At 34.2% G+C, this 21,565-nt stretch overlaps 2 protein-coding genes and 2 pseudogenes across 2 annotated transcripts; 2 read left to right on the top strand and 2 right to left on the bottom strand.

The window, feature by feature from the left end:
* Positions 1 to 2,994: 2,994 nt before the first annotated feature.
* LOC120135758 (long chain acyl-CoA synthetase 4-like) lies at positions 2,995 to 7,971 on the bottom strand (the record flags this gene model as incomplete). Its single annotated transcript, XM_039151970.1, has 17 exons — positions 7,761 to 7,971; positions 7,241 to 7,304; positions 7,024 to 7,121; positions 6,849 to 6,900; positions 6,683 to 6,731; positions 6,388 to 6,464; positions 6,104 to 6,143; positions 5,914 to 6,008; positions 5,293 to 5,460; positions 5,023 to 5,133; positions 4,861 to 4,948; positions 4,479 to 4,545; positions 4,050 to 4,125; positions 3,795 to 3,912; positions 3,437 to 3,682; positions 3,205 to 3,344; positions 2,995 to 3,117 (listed from the first exon to the last, which is right to left on the bottom strand). Coding segments are annotated over exons 1-17 (1,764 nt in total), but the record flags the coding sequence as incomplete, so codon positions are not given.
* Positions 7,972 to 9,081: 1,110 nt separating this feature from the next.
* On the bottom strand, positions 9,082 to 12,541 carry LOC120135759 (annotated as a pseudogene).
* A 3,074-nt stretch (positions 12,542 to 15,615) lies between these two features.
* LOC120135788 lies at positions 15,616 to 16,830 on the top strand. Its single transcript, XM_039151992.1, has one exon. The coding sequence runs from the start codon at positions 15,661 to 15,663 to the stop codon at positions 16,738 to 16,740; it is 1,080 nt and encodes a 359-aa protein (XP_039007923.1). The 5' UTR covers positions 15,616 to 15,660; the 3' UTR covers positions 16,741 to 16,830.
* A 1,594-nt stretch (positions 16,831 to 18,424) lies between these two features.
* Positions 18,425 to 21,294, top strand: LOC120135789 (annotated as a pseudogene).
* Positions 21,295 to 21,565: the final 271 nt, after the last annotated feature.

Raw genomic sequence — 21,565 nt, 5'->3', positions numbered from 1 at the left:
GATCAGATCGGCCGGTTCAATCGGGAACCGTTGTTTAGTCCAGTTCAATCTAAACCGGTTGAACCACTATTAGTGAACCGACCAAAACCGCTGAACCGTTCAAATCGAACCGGCTGAAAACTGGAAAAAACTAGAAAAAATCGAGATTTTTGTTTTTGTTTTTTTTTAAAAATAAACCAAGCAACGCCGTTTGTTAAACGAGCCAAGTCGAACTCGAGTATTGCTGAGCTCGACTCGAACTTGAAAACTTTAAAAGTAAGCTCAACTCAACTCAAACTCACAAGCTAAAAATTATCAAATTCAACTCAAACTCGAAATATAATATTGAAACTTGAACTCAAAAAGGCTTGAACTCAAAAAAAAATTAGAAGCTCGATTGAAGCCTAAAATTCGAGCTTGATTGAAGTGAAAGAATAGTTTACTCAATGCTCACCAAAAGGCTCCATGATTTTGAATGCCAAATTACCTCTATTATTTATAGAAGTTAGTTGTGATGCGCTTCTATGTTTCTTAGCAATGTGAGATTGTTTTGTTCTCATATTTTTACTCTTTAGATTTTTGGGATGCTCTTCTATGTTTCTTAGCCATGTGAGATTGTTTTTAAAAAAAATTAAACCAAACAATATCATTTTGTTATGATTTTTTAACCCCAAATTTATTTTTTAATTATAGTTATATAATTATATTTATTATTTAATATGTTTTACCTTAAATATTATGTTGTAATTAATTTGAATCATTTTGTTTCACTTGATTTTATGGTTTTTAACTTATATATGTTATGATTTGCTTTGAATATGACTTGTGATATAAAAAATTATTTTTTATTAAATATTTTTGGTATTTTTATTTAATTTTTTAAATAATTTTGACATCGTCCGGTTCTTTCGACCGATCGAACCGATTTGACCGATTGAACCAGTGAACTGATAGCATGACAGATTCGTTAACCCGTCCGGTTCTGAAAACCATGGTTTTGCTTTGCATGTGAAACAAACCAAATTGTCGGTTCAAAAGTCAACGGTCCTTTGACTTTTGTATTACGTTAAACGAACTTTTTCAATTTACTAATACTATAGGGGTAGTTCTGCTGTAGTTTTGTACGGCAGTTTAATTTAAGGTGTTATAAAAAATATTAATATTATTTTAAAATTTTTGGTAGAGTATTACTTAAAATGTTATTTTTTATATCGGAAATGTTAATTTCTCTATCTAAAATAAATATTTTCAGTATTAATATTTTCGGTAGAAAAAAATAACATTTTAGGTAGCGCCCAATATTCATATTTTCGGTAGAAAAATAATATTTTAAGTAACGCTTTACTAGAAATATTAAAACAACATTAATATTTACAATAAAAAAATAATATTTTAAATAACGTTTTATCAGAAATTATCAGAAATATTAAAACAATATTAATATTTCCGGTAGCACCTTATATTAACCTTATATTAGTACATAGACATCCCATACTAGAGTCCTATTGATTATCAAATTTACGAGATAAGAAAAAAAAAATAAGTCAATGGCCACCAAGCAATTAATTTCACCATCACTTTTTTGGTTGAAATAAGTCGTTAATTAAACTTCATATTCATACGCCAAATCTTAAGGAAAAATATTAATGCAAAGCATGCATATGTAGGTGTTATGGAGTCATTAGTTAAGCGGTCTTTAAATTTCATGATATTTAATTCTTTTTATTTTAAAATACGAGATAAATTTACACGAATCAAATTATTTTAATGATAAAAAAGATAATTACTATCTCTATAGGTGTTCAAGCCTTAGAAACTGTAAAAGTATCTAAACTTCCATTATCAAAAATCTTCATAACATATACTACTCGTAGACACTTTAAATTAAAAAAAAACGTGAGATAAACTTAATATAAGTAACTAATATTCTCTTTAAAAACGAGGCGTAAAATAAGTTGAATGATCACGCTAGTATAAATAATCATGAGATTATTAACCTCTTTTTAAATAATATGTTTGATAGGTATGTAGTACTCCACTTTGATAATATATATTGATAGGAGGCTTACAGGTTTGTTTGTCTCCTAAAATATATTTCTTCTATGAAAAATTATTAGACGAATACAGTTTAACACGTCATTCGTGGTCTCAACCAATAATATTTATCTATTTTATTTTTTAAAATGAATCTTCACTTCTGTCCTACATGTAAATAAAGAGTGAGAAATTATTTAAAAGTTATTTTAAAATCGGTAGATCTCATTCATTAGAACGTCCAATTAATATTATAGTTATGAAAATGAATGTATCTCCTCCAATTAATATTGTCTGTCCATCATCATTTCACAGGTATTTTTGCAATTGCTCCAACACCACACAACATTTTGGGGCTAACAATGGTCGGCCATTTTGATTTAATGGAGCTCCTCTTTTGTCAACTCTTTATTTTTTTGGTATTTGCTTAACTTGTGCTTCATTAATTATAAAAAGGATTATAATAATGAATTTGAACTCTAAATCAATTGATTGGTTTAACCTAAACAATAAACAATAAAAAAATTATACGACGTTCATCGAGCGTGGGTGAGCATCGTTAACGATGAACACAATTAAATTAATTTATAAAACATTAAATTATAAAATACTAAACATATGATTATAAATTAGTTAAAAATCTAAATGTAATTTAATTAAAATACAATATTTATAAAACATTAGTTGTTAAGGTAAAATATATCATTGACCACTTAACTATTTATCCCTTTTATTTTAACCATTGATTTTTCAATTTTGCCAATCAGGTCACCTAACTATTTAAATCTTGTCAATCAAGTCACATGCTATTAAATATTAACGGAGGAGATTACATGACAGTTAATAAAAATTTGTATAATTACACATTTAGTCCTCATTACTTACACATTCTATTAATTTGGTCATAACTTTTAATTAATTCAATAAATTTAATCCTCAATTAGATGGTGACATGTGTCACTATGTGATTGGATGTTTTTTCTTAATATTTTTATTTAATTTAATAAAGTTTTCATTCAAAGCAGCCCAGCGTTCGAGTGCTTGCTTATTCGGGTTAACAACAGCAACAAGGAAGGACTCAAAGCTGTTCCCATAAACCCATATCTGATATTGGTAAAGATGAAATGTAAAAGGATGTCAAATTCGAGCAGACAAAACAAGTCTAAAATCAACAACAGCTAAAAGGCATACCGAATCAACAACAGATGCGGAACCGTAAATATTTTCAAGGTTCTCAACAGAAACGTATTCCCCTTGCGAAAGCTTAAAAATGTTCTTCTTTCGATCGATAACTTTCATGCTTCCATTCGGTTGCCACTCACCGATATCCCCTGATGCACAAAGATGAAAGGTCATCAACTTGGAGATAAGCTAATGAATTCGGAGAGAACCTCAACTTAAGAAGAGACAAGTATGAGCAGACCTGTGTGGAACCAGCCATCAACCAAGACCTCATTCGTGAGATCTTCACGTTTGTAGTACCCTGAGAACAGCGTTTTTCCCCCGAGACAAATTTCACCTCGTGGTGTGCTTGCGAGGGCATCATATCCCATTTCAGGTACATATTCTAGACGGACATCTATATTTGGTACCGGAGGCCCCACAGTACCAAGCATCGACAACTCATTCGGTAACGAGACAAAAGTTCCCGCACAGGTCTCCGTCAGGCCTACATTCAGATCCGTATAAAATAGGTAAATGTTCATGAGGCTGCAAGAATGCACACAATCAGTAAATAAGAAAGAATTATCAGATCTAAAGAGGCTTAACAGACAGTATACCATATCCTTGCATAATATGACAACATGCCACCACTCGTAGGAACTCCTCCACATGAGCAGAAAGAGGTGCTGCTCCGGATAGAATAATCCGCAAATTCCCTCCTAAACTTTCTTTTACCTGACAAAATTATGAACATGAATGAATAAGTAAAAAAATGATTTCTGCTGCAGTTAGTGCCGATCAGTATTGGCTTTCAACTGATATACGCAAGGAGGCTCGTACTATTTTTATACAACAAATAAGATTTTCATCACCTGTCTAAATACAATTTTGTCAGAAAAAGGAGACGCATCTCCATGTTTGGAGCCATTCCTCATATTATAGAATTTGCTGTAGAGGTTATCATAAATGTTAGAACCAGACATCAATTCAGAAATATGGATGGAAATTAACTGGATACAACAGAAATAATTAAAATCAATGTGAACAAAAACTACCCTAATTAGGTGTCACTGCTAAACACAGTAACAAGAAGTTAAAGGACATACTGCAAACGATATAAGCTAATGCCAAAGCAAATGATAAAGTTTAATGCCTGAAAGGGGATTGAGATAAATCTAGTTATCTCTAGCTAGGAAAAATGATCACTGTAGTGTACAAAAGGCAATTGTTCTTTGTTCGTAATTAGCATCCAGCAAATACAATGAGCTGCTTCACATGAGCAAACTGAAAATTTAACTTACAATGAGTATGCCGCATTAAACAATGTCTTTTTCAATAAGCTTCCCTCAGAAACCTTCTGTTGTAAACCTGACAACATACAAAAATTATGTCAGGTTCACAGCTTTATTGATAATTCATTGAAGAGTCTTTTTGAAAGAAATGTATCAATGTAGTTCATTTTGTTTTACAAAGTATATGCTAAAAAGAAAGAAAATATAATTAACTTCGAAAGAATTTGAATGAGAGTTTCAGAAATAAATCAAGACAATTTTCAAGTACATCTTCAAAAAACAACCCAAAATGAAATTTCCTAGCCCAGAATCTTCTTCAATATATTTATGCATGTTTAGAAAGAATGCTGGAAATCCATCTCAGCAATACATTTTAATATTCAAGAATTACCTGAATAGATTCGATCCAACACACGAGGAACAACACAGAAGATGCTTGGCTTTAGCTCCCCAAGATCTTCAACCAATAGTTTTATGTCCTGAAGATGCAACAAATTAGCAAATACTGATTAGAATAACTCCAGTATCAGCGATATCAAATAATCTTGCTTACCCCACGCCAGAATCCTATCGAGGCACCATGTGAAATAAATAACTCCTCGATCACCCGGTCAAAGATATGTGCAAGAGGAAGATAAGAAATATAAACATCCTTCATTGTCAACTGAAAAATTTCACAAGAAATGAACAAATTAGTGAGGGAAAGCAAAAAAGAGAGAAATCATAACCCAAATTTTAGTGTCGGAATCAGAACAGACATGTCAAACAAAGTGACTGATGAAATGATTTGCCTTGTTATCAGGAAATTAAATGCAAAAATAACCTGTTCATTTACACGCTCTAGCAGGCTATTCACCCCTGCTATAAGAGTAACGATACTCTCATTTGAAATCAATACTCCCTTGGGATCACCAGTTGTTCCACTGGTATACATTATTGTGCAGACATCATTTTTCTTCTTTATTGGAAGGTCATATTGTTTGTTTTCTCCCTGCAAGAAACAGACATAAGAACTTAAATCAGAACCAGCACCCATCTACATGTTAAAATGTCGTATTGTGTGATTAAATTCAGATGCTAATTAAACATTTATCGAAGATGGATAAGACATGGTTATCAAATAGTAATTATAAAACGGTGGGAAATTCCTTCAATGTCCTAAAACCAGAATGAAAACAAAGAAATGCCAACTCACATATAGAATCAAGATGCTAAAATTATCAAATAGACTGGATCATTGCAAGAAAATGACAAGGGTCCTTAGCTCACACTAAAGAATTGCAATGCAATGCCAGAAACATTTTTTCTACAGCTATAATAGATACTTTTCTCTGAACTCGTGACTAAAATTACTGGCAATCTGTTTAAAACGACACAATAACTCAGTAGCATAAAGTTATTTACTAATAAATTGAAGAGGAGAATAACAGAGAAAGTAACCAACCAACAGCAAAAATTCTTCCCATGCAAATATTGCCAAGCCATGCTTCTCAGCTTCTGTCTTCTGATCAGGTGATACCATCCCGAAGCTAACAATTGCTGCAGAGCCAATGGACACGCACATGAATTGTTTCTAACGCAATAGAAAAAAAAATATCCCACCCACTTCTTCCAAAAACAAAGAAATAGCTTACTTCTTAGGTACTTTGTTGAGTTTGGAAATGTTTTAAATATCTGGAAGGGCAAAGAGAAACCTTACATGAGACAAGAACTATGCACCTACAAATTATCAGATGAACACCAACTAACAAAACTGAGCAGCACTTATAGAAGCAAATGCTGATAATAGAAAACTAGAAACTTATTTCGTACAGAGATATCTTCTTTTTGAAAATACATAGAAAAGGCATGCCTTTCCCCTTGTTCCCACATCCCATAACAATCCTTGGGTTCCAAATATAGATGTAACTGTTCTTACTTCAGCAATCTTCTTTTCCTCTACAAAAGCAATCGAAACTTCTGCATGGCATAAGATAAACTCCACAGCACCAGCACCTATAATATAGATGACAGAGAATCAAACAATAATTAACAGTATGTAGTGGTGTTGATATACACTCATTATTAAAAGAGTTTAAAGATGTTACAGTTAACAACTAAGACCAGGTTCAAAAATGAGGGAGGCTAGATAACAAACATAGGATTGTTGTTTGCTGAAAGTTGCTATTTAACGAAATGCAAAGCAGCCTTTTTAGGTTGTAAAGAAGAAATACCTAAAGTGTCATACAAAGGAACACAAGAGAGTCCATGAGCATTGCAGGCCTGCATCAATGTTGGTGCATTAGGAAAAGTTTTGGGGAACAGACATTTTGGTAATGAAGAGTGCTTAGGAGAAACTAATTTATGCAAGTCAGACAAAAAATGATGGAATAATGATACCTCCATGGTCATTATCCACTCTGCACAATTGGCACCATAAATACCACATTTCCTCCCTGCAAGCAAAAACAGAAGCAATAAAATTTAAAACATACACATAAACTGAAGCTGTGGTTAATGATCGCCGAAGCATTAATTTTTATGAATAAAAACTTTTACAATATCAAAAAGTTACTGTACTACCTCCTCAATACCAAAACTCCGGATGGAATTCCCCACTTTTATTACAATGCCATAAACTTCTTTGTAAGTTTGCCATACATATTTTCCGGCCTGCAGTGAAAGCACATAATTTTAGATACTCTGACTAAAAGTCAAGGTCGGTTGTAAAAGCAGAATGCAAAAGCAATAATAATAAAAAAAAAATCAGCAGTGGAAGGCTGGCAACATACTTTCCCGTTCGCAATCTGCCGGCGACCAAGCATTGGGTTGTACGGATATTTCTCAACTGACATTCTGCAACGAGAAGATGAAATATGAATTACTGTCATAAGACATAAAGTAAGATTAAAGAAGGAAGAAAAAAAATCGTCCCTTTTGTATGATAACAAATACGAACTGTGTTAATTAGTTAACACGTTCAATCATACATGAACAAAATGCAAGTTATAAAGCAGAAAATTTTGATCTCCACATCACATGAACAGTGAGCTCCAAAATCGGAACAATTACTACAATCAAACATATAAATCTTAGTTCTACAATTTTACACCGAGTTGAATGAAATCCACCGATCATTGAGCTAAAAGAATGGAAATCTCAACACCTTGATCTATATGTGTATTTAAAATCCAAAATTTTCAAGCATTAGTCATTTCGATAATACAACCAAATCTTACGATCCGTAAAATCAATATTTTCGTTACTTTCACAGCAACCAACAAAGAAGAGAGAGAAAGCTAAAAATCTAACCGGAAAATATCCCAACAACAGTCCATTCCAGGAACCGTAGCAGGGAATCCATTCTCAGCAAAACGACTTCGATAAACAGGGCCGATCGACGGTTTTCCATCGGTGGCGGCCTTCCCTTCTTCTACCTGTATTATATAACTCTGTTGAGCCATTTGATCAAAATGGTTCGAATCAGAAACCTCGTAACTTTTTTCTTCCTTATATATTCTCTCTTTCACTTGTTTAGATTATTATATATAAAGATCAAGAAGTTTTGTAAAGATATATATATAAAGCCTAAGAAATTAGGACTCTGTTGCTTTGAGTGATCGGCAAGCCCAGACACGACGGTTAGTTACTTTTTGGATGATAGAATCCAGTTCTGTTTGTTTTATATGACTTTAATCATATACAGAACCTTAATAAAAGCAATTTATTATTTAATATAAATTTAAAGGTAAACTACGTATTTAGCCATTCAATTATTATTTTCATTCCATTTTATTATCCATTTATTTATTTTCTCAAAATCATACCCATTATTTATTAATAAGTAGGGTAAATTGATAGAATCATTTAATGTAATTAGATAAATAAACAATAATTCCAAAAACCAATTATTTTAACTAATGATATGATTGATTTAATGATTTTTACAGTTATATTTCAGATAAAATTGAGATTCAGCACTTTATAATAGATGGATTAGCATTATCCGGGAATGAATTTTTAAACATTATTTGTTTGCATATAATGCACGGGTTAATTGCATGTATAATTAAATTTTAACTTAATAATTAAAATAAAAAATAAATTTATTTAGTTTTAGTGACAAATTAATTGACACACATTTGTCGTAAATAATAATAATAAAATGTAATCAATTTAAGTACATTTTAATTACACGAAGATGATTTATTTGTTCTTAAAGAATTATTAATTATCATTAAAGAAAAATCGGCTCACCTAACATTCCACCAGAACAAAGTCATTACTTTGATTAATTAGGCATCTCACTTTTAGAAACAACACAAGTTTAATGAAGGGAAAACCACCATTATGGCATCCGTTTGCTTGCAGATCACGGCACTTTCAGAACCATGGTTGTATGCCTACCTGCATCAACAACAGCCTTCAACGTATTCCTCAAAGCTTATGTTCGAGAATCCTAAAAGTATCCGTGTCTGACACTTGTTTTCAAATATATTTGAATATTGAATACAAGGATATGGTTTTCCAGGTATACAAGAGAACTTGGGAAAAAAATGAAACGTATCCATGTTAGACACATACCTATATCCGACACACCCCTAAGTCCAACTAACATAGGTTAATAAAGAAATCACCTCTTCTTCTTCTTCCTTCCTTTTACTTGTTTCTCTAGTTGTCTAATCCGCTGACTGATAGTCGAAGAAGAAGATATGCTTCGGTTCGATACTTTTGTCGGTGCAGTAGATACAGAGGCAGATCCTTCTGCTGCTTTTCTAGCTTGTTGGAGTGTTTGTTTGAGAGCTGAATACAGACCAATAGGAGGTCGTTGTGCAGTAGCTGCTGGTTGATTAGGTATTTCAGGAATGCCTAAAGCCTTCTTCACACCAGCAGCCTTGAGCACTGCAAAAATAAATTTTCGAGGTAAGCGATATATAGACATAGTCAGAAATCGAATAAAGAAACACGTCTCGTACTACAGGAAACTTAAGTACTCACCTAGGTCGTAGGAGAGGGAAACAAATTTGATGTAATCCAATAACAAAATATCGCCTGTAGAATAAATTGAGGTGAAAATACCATCAGCATACAAAACACACAAATGGCACTAATAACAGATACTATGGCGGAAAGAGTGCACCACAGCACCAGCTTGTTAAGGGAAACCATTGTATAAAGCCGAAACAATCTATTCGAGTAAAAAAATCTTAATATTATTTTGACAATACCTTTGGGAAACTCATGGTAAATGGAACTGTCAAAAGAGCAAGCACCCTGGACACATTTTTCATAGTTGCAGCAGAAGAATTCCCTTCCATACCTTCTTGCATGTTACACTGCAGACATTAATTAAAACAGAATAACAATTCAGAAAGGTACAGTGTAATGCGGTTCTGTAATAAAATATCATCGAGAAAAAAGTACACTTGCCTCCACGGTTATAAAAAACGTCAGTGCTGTCAAAACTGGAAAGCTGTACAAACTATCTGGAGTAGTGAGATCTGTAAACCAATATGCTCCACCGCTTTGAATGATGGCATTTTCTCAGCCATAGTTGTAATCTGGGGTAAGAGAGAAGTCACCGATACTAAATCTACATGAACTACATTCGATTCTAAGACAAAACCAATAATACTACAAAAAGTATTTGCCTTACGGCTATGTAAAAGCTGACAAAGATGGGCCCCTGAATAAAGAGCCCTTTCAGTGGAGTAAAGGGTGTCACGCCATATCTGCAAACAAGGCATTGTCTGGTAAAACCAGCGATAAACATTTAAGTGAACCAACCAGTATATCGAATACATTCCTGATCAACCGGAATTTAGATACATACCAACCTAATGAACCCATGTCTAATATACATTTGCTTCTGAACTTATATGTATGGATTAAAATCATTTAGAATCCTCCAAAACAGAATTGAAGATATATTCGAACGTTAAGAAGCTAACATGTATTCGAAGTACGATAGAGACATAGACTAGGTCCGCAAACAACAGCTTGTAGTCAACAGAGATTAAGTGGTTCAAATAGGAACACAATCACAGTAGAAGCTGGCACCAAACCTTGCTTGCCATCTGCTCCCTGATTTCCTCCAAGCGTGGCCTCATTAGCTGCAGGATAAACACAAATTAAAATAGATTACTTTTTTGTTAATCAAGCAATGTGAAAAAGAGAGCAGTCTCTAAGTTGCAAACTGAAGTCATTTACGAGGAGAAGGAATATCAAAAGAAATATGTCCATAAGTTCCTCTTCTTTTTCCATGTCTAAGTCTTAGTTGAGAACTAGTTAAGATAACAGTTGACTTTACGCTAGGCACACTTGAGACCTTTTTGGTTTTAACAAAAATGTACAAAACAAGCAAAGCAGAGTCATACTAAGTTATGGAACTAGGAATATAAGAAGACGACTCTCAGTTCTTTCTTTTCCATTTTGCACTATTAGTAAGGTCAAAGTAAAGATTCACACCACCCAAATTTCTGTAATATAATTACAAGACCAGGATATAATTAACATAATCAAATTTTCCGGTATTTACATTTTACGACTTGCAGCTTCTTATAATCATCAAAATGATTATGTACTTTAATTCATAAAAGTCATAAGTAAAACATAAAAATAATGTCCTGCATATAGACTTAGCCACTTAGGTGCTACAAAAAAATAGGCGATGTCACACTACGAGTAAAAAGAACACGAGGATGGAAAATTAAACAAAGAGTAAAATTACAACTGTCATCTTAGTACTAGCTTTAAGTTGATTAATCAAAAGCGGAAGAGTTGCTCCACGAATCAAAAGTGTTGTCACCGCTATGGCAGCCCACCTGAAATAAATGATAAAGCACCGAGTCACAATATACCATATTGCATAAGATACACAGTGCCGATTCACATCAGGGTTTATTTGTCATCATTTGCAATTTAGGGGAAAAAAAGGATTCAACCATATATAATATATAATAACCAACTGATTTGATGACAAATTTAAATCTAATAAGTTATAAGCATATGAGTTTTAAACAACGTTGCATGGACCTCAATCTTGTTACTTGCAGCCTGATAGTATACTGTGCGTCTCTTTCGAGAATTCAATTATAGCTTAGATTGATTGATGCATCTGTCTGTAAGCCAATTGATCGAGTCATCATAATTTAGGGAATTGATACTTCAACAAATTGGGTTTTCTATGCAATACTCTTTGCCAAAACCATTACCAATGAACACAAAATGCATTCTTGGCATGTTTGCAGGACTTGGAAAATATAAAGCAAGTAAAAGCGGAAACTTACCAGTTCAAGCCGGTAAAAGAATGAACCGCATCAATAACGCTGCAAGGTAGCAACAGGTAACCAACAGTCAGCAGCAGCAACGGCAACCTCACTCACAGCAAGAGCCTGTGAATCCACAGCTTCAACAGCACCATCATTGAGAACTTCTGCAACCTCACCGATGAGCTCGAATTTATCTGCCTTATCATTAACTGTAGTCGACATATGCCGATAAAAAGACAAGCCCGAGCTAGGAAGAAAAGATAGTTGGGAGCACATTCTATATTGGAACAAGACACCAAACCCTGAGGATGAATTACTAAACCCAGTTCCAAAAGACCTTCCTTGAAAACTAAACAGGAAGCCGAAGAAGCTGGAGCTGTAGCAGGTGACCAAGAGTCCGATGATGATGGTGATCTCATTATTTGCAGGGTTCGTTTCGTTCTTTGTGTTTTCTCCAAAGTTTTTTTTAACATTCTGTTTATTATTTTGTTTTGTTCTCTTGGCAGCTATCTGATAAGAGAAGGGTGACGATTCAAGATTTCAGAGGGAAAACCTTGGTTTCTATAAGGGAGTATTACAAAAAGGACGGCAAAGAACTTCCTAGCTCTAAAGGTAGAATTAAATGCTCCACTTAGCTTCAATTGTTAGTTGTTTCAGGCAAATTTTAGATGTTCATTTTCCTGGATTGCTATTGTTTTGAGCTACCTGATCAACAAGTTTGGTTGCCCAGTCTTCTTGACTTGTGGTTGTGGCTGATTATGTCCTGGTCTTGTGATGTTGCAGCAAAATGTTCATTTGATTTCTGCATACCGAAGTACCCATGTATCATGCTTCTTAATATGTGCCCTTTTACAATTCTTTTTGTTATCTGTCACTGATCTGTAACTTGACTTGGATTGTACTATAGTGATTTGGATTGAATAACTCAGGTCATCTATTCTATGTGCCACTCATTTGCGGTGAATTCTTTATTAAACTCTTTATGATATTCTTTTCATTTACCCCTATAAGCTGCATTGTTATGATATATGGGTTTTGTTGCTTTGTGGTGTTTCCCGAGTAGCTCTGTTCTGCCTTTCTTTTTTCTTCTGTTTCTTGGGTCGGGTTTTGAAGGAAAAGCACGATGGTTTCAAACAATATAGTTCTTTTGTCTAGGATGTTAAAATGTCAATGTGTATTTGAAATGTAATTATTTGGTTTGTGAGTCTTATGCCTGGGTATTTCTAGCCACATTCTCCATCATAATGGTCGTCGAAACACTCACTCTACTCTGTGCGTATATGATTTCCGTGCATCATTGTTGGCTATTCTCGTCAAAGTGTGAATATAATCTATCTTCGTGGTCGAACTTCCAAATTTAACATTTTCTTATGCTTATTACTTTATGGTATTTCTTGTTTAGTGCTAACTTGTTTTCAATTCCTCTGCTGAATCATTAGGGATAAGTTTGACAGAAGAACAATGGTCGGCCTTAAAGAAGAATATATCGAACATTGAGAAAGCTGTAAGGAAGATGGAGTCATAGACCCAGTGAGAGCTTGATCTAGGGACCGGTAGTGTCGTCTTGTGTAATTGTGAACCTAAAGTTAGCCTCGGTGTTGATGTGGCATGGTGTCTATGTAAGTGTTGCTGTTTTTGGAAGGACTAATATCTGTTTCGATCCCGGGATTCTTTTGAATCTCATCTTGTAATGCCAGGGCAGATATAGCCCCTTAGAAACGACGTGGGATCGTTCAATCATTCCATTTTATTGATGTTTGTCGAACAATGCATGTGAAATACTTTTGCAATAAATTTTAATTATAACTAAAGTCAGCCATACTGCTTATTTATTAAACTGCATCTTATAAATTGAGCATTAAAATTTCATGACTTGGTCCAATTGGTTCAATTGCTAGTTTTGATGGATGTTGTTGGGATGAAGATGTAAGTTTATATAAATTAAATGTTTCAATCTTAAAAAAATCTAAAATAATTATAGTTTTTAATAAAAATAATTTAATTATATTTCTATTAAAAATTTAAATTAGATTATAATAAAGGATTAATTATAGATAGTTCATTATATTTTTTCATATTTTTAATAAGGATAATTTAATTAATAGTATATATCGATGTGTCGTATTAGTGATGTGTTTTGGTGTGTGACGTGCGTTATAAAATTTTTCCGATTTCTCACATTCTTCTCTTTTTTCCCTTCCCCTAATGATATGGAAAAAGCCTCTATTTATAGTTTAGTCTCCGTACATCCAATGATCTATATTATTTACATTAAAGACTAAGATTTGTCCAAATCATATAAGATCTCTATATAAGAAAATAACATCTATTTTGTTTAATTAAATCAATTAGCATATTATAGGATATTCTCTGATAATATTTTTATTTTCTCAAATGTCTATTCGAATAAGTTTGGAGCTAAGACAAAATTTAAGTATTACATGTTATAATGCTAAAACTTGTTTGAAACTCATGGGAATAACTGATATTCTAAGATTTTGATTTAACTTGTAAATTCAATTTATGTAAAACAATGAAAATGAAAAAAAAATATAAATCGACTTGATTATTTAGAGTAGATGTGCTTTTTATTTGGATTTAGCATTTTTATTTCTTAAAAAAATATTTTTTAATTATTTTTTATAAAATTAGAGATAATAAAAGAAGATAAACTGTGGGCACGTGTCACGTATTTAGTATATAATTTTTTCTAACGAGTCATGTAAAAGTAAAATTAAAGTATTAAATATATATATATTTAAAAAGGGTTATTTGAAGTAAATAAATAATTTAAATATTTATTTTATGTAACTTTAATTCTTATTTTTTTCGTACAAATCAACTTACTTCAGTGGTTAAAAGAATCGTTGTTAGTTTTTAGATATTACGAGTACGAGCACAAGAATTGCAAGAATGATTAAGCATTGATTGTCAAATGGCTCAGAATAATTAAAATATATACTATTTTGTAATCATCTTTACCTTAATAAAAAAAAGTTCTTATTTTTTTTACTAATAATGACTCTTTTTTTATTTAGTCCCTTAACTTTGCATTTTATTTAATTTGGACTTTTGGTTACACTTATTTACCCAAAAAAATCACATCAATTTCTTAACTCCTTTATTTTATAATATTTTATCATCGGAATACTTTCTTTAAAGTATAATATTGTGAATATATTTTATAATTTTATATTATATTTGATATATTAAATAATATTATAATGTGAAAATAATATGAAATATATATATATTATATGGTTAGAGAAAATAAAAAAGTTGGTACTAATCCTTATCATAATATTATAAATGATTATAATAAAATTACTATATAAAATCGAATAACTCGATTCGACTCGAAAAAAATTTCAAGTTAAGTTTAAGGTGTAAAATACGACTCGTCAACTTAAATAACTCAAAATTTTTTTACTCAACTCGATCGAAGGCTCACATCTAATTTATTTATAATTAAACTGATAAATATAATTAAGTTGATAGTAGTTTTTAAAATGTTTATACTTTGATCACAGAAACTAATTTATACTCGTATAAATATTCTTTTTCTGGTTCAAATTAATGAAGAAGCTTAACCATATATAATGTTAATAATATAGAGGAAAACAAAATTCAATCCCAAAAATCGTAAACCTCAAGTTTGAGGCACAGGACAGAAATGCACCACACGTCCCATAAAACAATGGGCAAAGGCATTATCAAAGACAAATCTGGAATTGACGTATTTGACATTGATAGGTCCACCTGGCTAAACCATACACCACTCGATCTTCTCAAGGCTATATCAATAATCCCATCAATTTTTAAAAGATAAAATACCCTTCAGTTTCATCCATCACCACACAAATTCCCCCACACCATTTCCCTCAATAAAACCACACATGCAAATATCCACTCTCACCAAAAATATCACCTAGCTTCAAAAAATGGGCTGCTCAGCATCCAAAGGCAGCACAGCCACCGTGGATTATTACCGCCCGCCACCATCGAGCTTTGCGGTGTTCGACGTAAACGCCATAGATGAACCCTGGGTCAAGGCGGGGCAACTCCAGCAGGAGAACCAAGAGAAGCCCACGCATGTTCCGGCTGTGATTCTCGAGAAGCTCAACGCTTTGGAAGCTGCTCCTCACTCCTGGGATGAAGTTAGCAAAGCCCTAGAAGATCTCAAGCCAGCCATTAACGACGATAACAAGAAGCCCCAAGCTCCCACATCGCCTCCAAAACCCGCAAAACAAGTCACTAATAACCAGCCTCGTAAGAGCTTGACTTTTCATACCATAGAAGAGTTAGACGCGAAACTGTCATCAAAAGAATCAAAACCAGCTGCAAACGAGTTAAGCAAAACTGAGTCGATGCCAAAAGAGGTAAAAACAACACCGGCTGAGTTAAAAGCCCCGGAGCCTCGAGTTTCAGCTCAACCAGTAGCGTCCAAGTTAAAGGATAACATATTCATAGTAAAAGACAGGGAAGAGAGGGAGAAAGAAGGGAGGATGGCGAATTACGATAAGATAATGACCAAACGAGACCCGTTAAGTGAGTTTCCGGAGATATGCCCTCCGGGCGGGAAAGACACGGTGGTGATTTACACGACGTCTTTGAGGGGTGTCCGGCGCACGTTCGAGGACTGCAACAAGGTGCGGGGGATACTCGAGGTCCAACGCGTGGTGTTCGACGAGCGGGACGTGTCGTTGCATGGGGAGTTCTTGAGCGAGTTGCGGGAGTTATTAGGTGATGAAGCGAGCGTGCCGAGGGTGTTCGTTAAGGGGCGGTACCTTGGCGGAGCTGAGGCGGTGAGCGAGCTGAACGAGACTGGGAAACTCGGGAAGATACTGAGTATGGGACGCGTCGAGAGAGGGGTAGGGCGGCTGGCTTGCGGCGGAGCGAGGTTCGTGCCGTGTGTAGAGTGTGGGGGGAGCTGTAAAGTGGCGGCGGTGAGCGGGGAGAAGTGGGAGCGGTGTGGGAAATGTAATGAGAATGGGTTAATCCATTGTCCAACTTGTCTTTAGTGCTTTTCAATTGCACGGTTAAGTTTTTGCAAGTTGTTGTTAATACATACAAATATTGTATGTAACTATTTCAATATACAATCAAGTTCATAATGAATTTCATCCTTTCACTTTTATGAAAACTCATAACTTGTTTTTAATTATTTATTTTAGTTTATCATAATCTGATTATTTTATAAAAACTGGGAAATTAATCTAATTATGAGTAAAATGTATACATTTAAGAAGTATGCATTTAAAGTTGATTGAATAATCTCAATAATAAAAAGAAATATTTTTTCACACGATTGAGTTTGAACTGTTACATCGTGTTATGCATTATTAATACACTTTCCAACAAAAGAATGTTATGCATTATTAATACACTTATGAATAAAATTAAAAGGTTTACATACTATATTAATAATTCAATTTAATTTTTTTTGAATTTGGAAAATAAAAAATATAAAAGTAAAAGTAAAAGAACAAATTAAACCAAAACTTAATTCAATGGGTACTTTAACATACACTACTATCCACATCGGCCCATGCAAAGACCAGCCTTGGGCTTGCCCTATTGCCACGAAACAGATTGGTCGAATGATATGTGATTCATCAGCATCTATCCAAACGTCCACTGTTCTTAATAAAAAATAAAATTTATTCTTAATTGTTTGATACATAATATATTCTAAACTTATATATGATTTTTTTTGGGTACAAAAACTGCAGAAAACTAAATGAAGGGCTCCCAATTCGCTTGGATTTCAGTTAAGTGTAATCTAATCTTTGAATTCTACTGTTTCAAGACTAAATTTTCAGTTGCTTTGCAGCAGGACAGTCTCTTAGGATATATTTGATTCACTCATTCCCACGTAATACCTTTCTTCATCCCATTTTCATTTGTGTTCAAAGCAGCATAACATTCTTTCCCTGAAGAATAATTTTCCATTCCACATGTATTTCACTTCAAATATAATAGGGCAAAGTACATTAAAGATCCTTGAACTATATCAAACGATCATTTTAATCGTTAAATTTTTAAATGTTATAAAATAGTCATTAAATTTTTATATAATTATTAAAATTTATCAAACTATTATAAAATGATCATTAAACTTATCAAATTAAATTTAGATGGTTATTCGGTGTTTATTGTCGAACTTTGAGTTATACATGAGATTCTGTAACTAATTTGAAACTTGAGAATTAAACATGTACTGGTTAGATCATATAACATGAAGGTTGTGAAGATTTTTAAACAATCGGTTAATTCTAGGCAAGGGTCTCGATTATAAAAATAACCCATAATCTTTGTAACATGAGTGGTAAGTAGAATTTTAACATATGTTACATTAAGAAAATGTAGTGATTGATATGTTAGTTCAGATGGATTCATATAAACCAATGATACTAGAAATTTTCTATAGATTTCTCCCCAACTAATTGTATTAGTGTAGAATATAATTGCACAAACTTTATCGAATTAAACGTCATTGTTAAATAAAAGAAATTATCAATTTTTTTATTATACATAATAATATTTTATAATAATTTAATAAATTTAATGTCTAATTTATAATATTTAAAAATTTAATGACTAAATAATTACAAGAGACACAACAATCATATATCCCGACAAAATCCGTGACTTCGCTATCTAGAATTAGACCCCGACAGTGAGGAACACCTAGGTAAACACACACATTCCATTTTCACTGATTTGTTTAATCCGCCAACACGGATGGAGGGGCAGCGCTCAAGAGAGTCAACCGCCACCAACTCCGACCATGCTCCTCCGCTACTTCACACGCTTACACCATCGCGCCGGACGGTTCCGAACCGTGTGTTTGCGGCGGTTTACATTTGTGTCATCACAGCTTTATTCTATCGCCATGTACAGACAATCCTCCACTCTACAACTCTAATTTCTTTCTCCTTAACTCTAGCCTTGTTCGTTTCCGATCTTATTCTGGCCTTCCTTTGGGTTAGCGCACATTCTTTCCGCGTGCGTCCGGTTTACCGTAAAGAATACCCCGAGAACATCGAGAAGTTCTTGGAACCAAGTGATTTTCCTGGGTTGGATATTTTCATTTTCACGACGGATCCGTACCTGGAGCCGCCGACGAGAGTGGTGAACACGGCCTTATCAGTGATGGCCTACGAGTACCCGACGGATAAGATCTCGATCTATGTATCGGACGATGGAGGATCGGCTCTCTCGCTCTTCGCTTTCATGGAAGCTGCTAAGTTTGCCGCCCACTGGTTACCTTTCTGTAGGGAGAACGAGTTACCAACGAGGAGCCCCGATTAATATTTTGCATCAAAATAAAATTATTCACAAAGCTCTGAAACCGACAAGATTAAGGTAAACTATATATCTATATACACACACACACACATATTTATATATACTGTTTAATTAAAAAACTAATTACCTTTTATAAAACAGAGTAATTGCCATTTTCACTAAATAGTTGAACTTTTATCCAAGGTCCTACTATTAAAATTGATATAAGAACTAATCATATATATATATTGCAGATAATGTACGAGAGCATGCGAGAGAGAATCGAAAATGTTGTTGAAACCGGAAGAATCGACGATGAATACATAACCAGTGACTAAGATCGTCAGGCATTCACAAAATGAACTACTTATCACGGATTCAACCGTCAAAATCATCCCTCTGTGATTCAGGTTTTGCAACACAACCATTTCCCCAGTCGAATTTTTCGATGATCCTGACATCAATCGGTGCATGCCGATCGACATTACAATGTTATTTGTCAATGATCAGGTTCTGTTGAACAAAAACAGAGACAGAGACATTACAGGGCATTGTTTGCCAAACCTGGTTTATGTCTCTAGACAAAAGAGCCCCACATCTCCTTATAATTTCAAAGCTGGTGCCCTCAATGTCCTGATATAGGTACATATAAATATTTGAAGTTTACTCCTTAAGTGTGTATGCTTATCCTTTTTGATATTCTTTAAATGGTTAATCTTGTGTTTGAAGGTTCGGGTTTTGGCTGCCATGACAAATGCACCCATAATTTTAACCTTAGACTGTGACATGTATTCGAATGATCCTAGGACACCCTTCCGTGCTCTGTGTTATGTGTTAGACCCTGCTGAAATCCAGAACCGATTGGCTTTTGTTCAGTTTCCTCAACAATTCCATGGTCTAAACGAAAGTGAGATTCATGGTTCCGAGCATAGGCGTTTGTTTAAACTTAACCCTTTCGGTCTTGACGGGCTATCCGAACCAAATTATCTCGGAACTGGCTGTTTTATTCACCGACGAGCTTTGTTAGGCGACCCGTCGACTTTGGTTCCACCGGTAATAAAGGAAATAAGTCCAGCTCATATTGCAAACAATCCCATTACTGCTCCATCAGTTCTCGAATTCGCACACCGACTTGCTGGATGCCATTACGAAAACCAGACCGAATGGGGCTCTAAGGTATTCTGCTAATTCAATTAAGTCCAAGTAATCTATATTCCATTGCTTTGAGAAAAGCCTGTTGTAGTTATATGTGTGGAAACAATGATCTTTGCAGATTGGTTTTAGATACGGGTCACTGGTGGAGGACTTCTTCACAGGTTTTAGACTGCAATGTGAAGAGTGGAGATCCATATTCTGCAACCCCGAAAAGGCTGCATTTCTAGGAAATGCACCCATAAACTTCCGTGATTTTCTTGGCCAGAACAAGAGGTGGCAAATCGGCCTCCTTGAAGCGGCTTCTTCATGATACAGTCCCATAACTTTCGGTGTTAAAGCTATGGGGATGTTCATGGGGCTAAGCTATTCATTCTATGCATTTTTTCCCATTGCTTCAATTTCAATCACTACATATTCCTTTCTCCCTCAGCTTGCTCTCCTCAATGGACTCAATATCTTCCCAAAGGTACATACATACATACATTAGCATCATAGAGTGAGGTTTGTAATGATAAAATTGCCTAATTTTCAGGTCTCTGAACCATGGTTTCTCCTTTACTCGCTCTTGTTTCTTGGAGCATACGGGCAAGATTTCTTGGAGTACACGGTTGCTGGTGGGGGAACAGTACAAAGATTGTGGAGTGATCAGAGGATTTGGATGGTGAAGGGACTTTCATGTTCCTTGTTTGGGTTAATCGAGTTCTCGCTTAAATCAATCGGGATTCAGACTCAGGGTTTCAATGTGACCAGCAAGGTAGTTGACGAGGAGCAAAGAAAAGGATACAAGCAAGGATTGTTCGAGTTTGGAGTGCCATCAGCCATGTTTGTGACACTAACGATGGCTGCAATAATCAACTTATACTCGTTCGTTTATGGACTCGTGCATTTGGTCAGTGGCAAGGAAGGGGGGGGGTTAATGCAATTGGTGTTATTAGCTTTGATTGTGATGAATTGCCTGCCAATTTATGAAGCCATGGTGTTGAGGAGTGACAAAGGGAAAATTCCTTTTAGAACTTCCATTACTGCAACAATGCTGGCATTGGCTGTTTATTCAGTAGTCTCTCTATTTCTCAAGTGACATGTTCTGCTTCCTTTTTTGTATTTTCTTACTCGGATTCGAATATGAATGTGATGTGGAGCATATTCAGTCTAAGATAACTCTAGTACGAATATTAGATAAGAGTATCACCAATAAAGTAATACCAACACTGTTAACAAAGATCCAAAGTCCATTTATCAAAACAAGTTTGCAAAAATTATACATCAGTATTAAACATTCTATACCAATCCTTAAACTATGATCCTGTTCTAAATTTGTTATTCGAATCGTATTAGACTACCCATTTCGGGATGGAAGATGTTTCACTATAAAGGATTCTAGCTTCGTTTTGGACCATGGTT

The sequence above is a fragment of the Hibiscus syriacus genome, unplaced genomic scaffold, assembly GCF_006381635.1.
Source record: "Hibiscus syriacus cultivar Baekdansim isolate YM2019G1 unplaced genomic scaffold, ASM638163v2 tig00110616_pilon, whole genome shotgun sequence".
Lineage (NCBI taxonomy): Eukaryota > Viridiplantae > Streptophyta > Magnoliopsida > Malvales > Malvaceae > Hibiscus > Hibiscus syriacus.
The sequence above is the reverse complement of the archived record's forward strand: the minus strand, read 5'-3'. Positions and strand labels throughout refer to the sequence as shown.

Coding starts and splice junctions, on each gene's coding strand:
- LOC120135788 (XM_039151992.1), top strand. CDS start 15,661: ATGGGCTGCTCAGCATCCAAAGGCAGCACAGCCACCGTGGATTATTAC.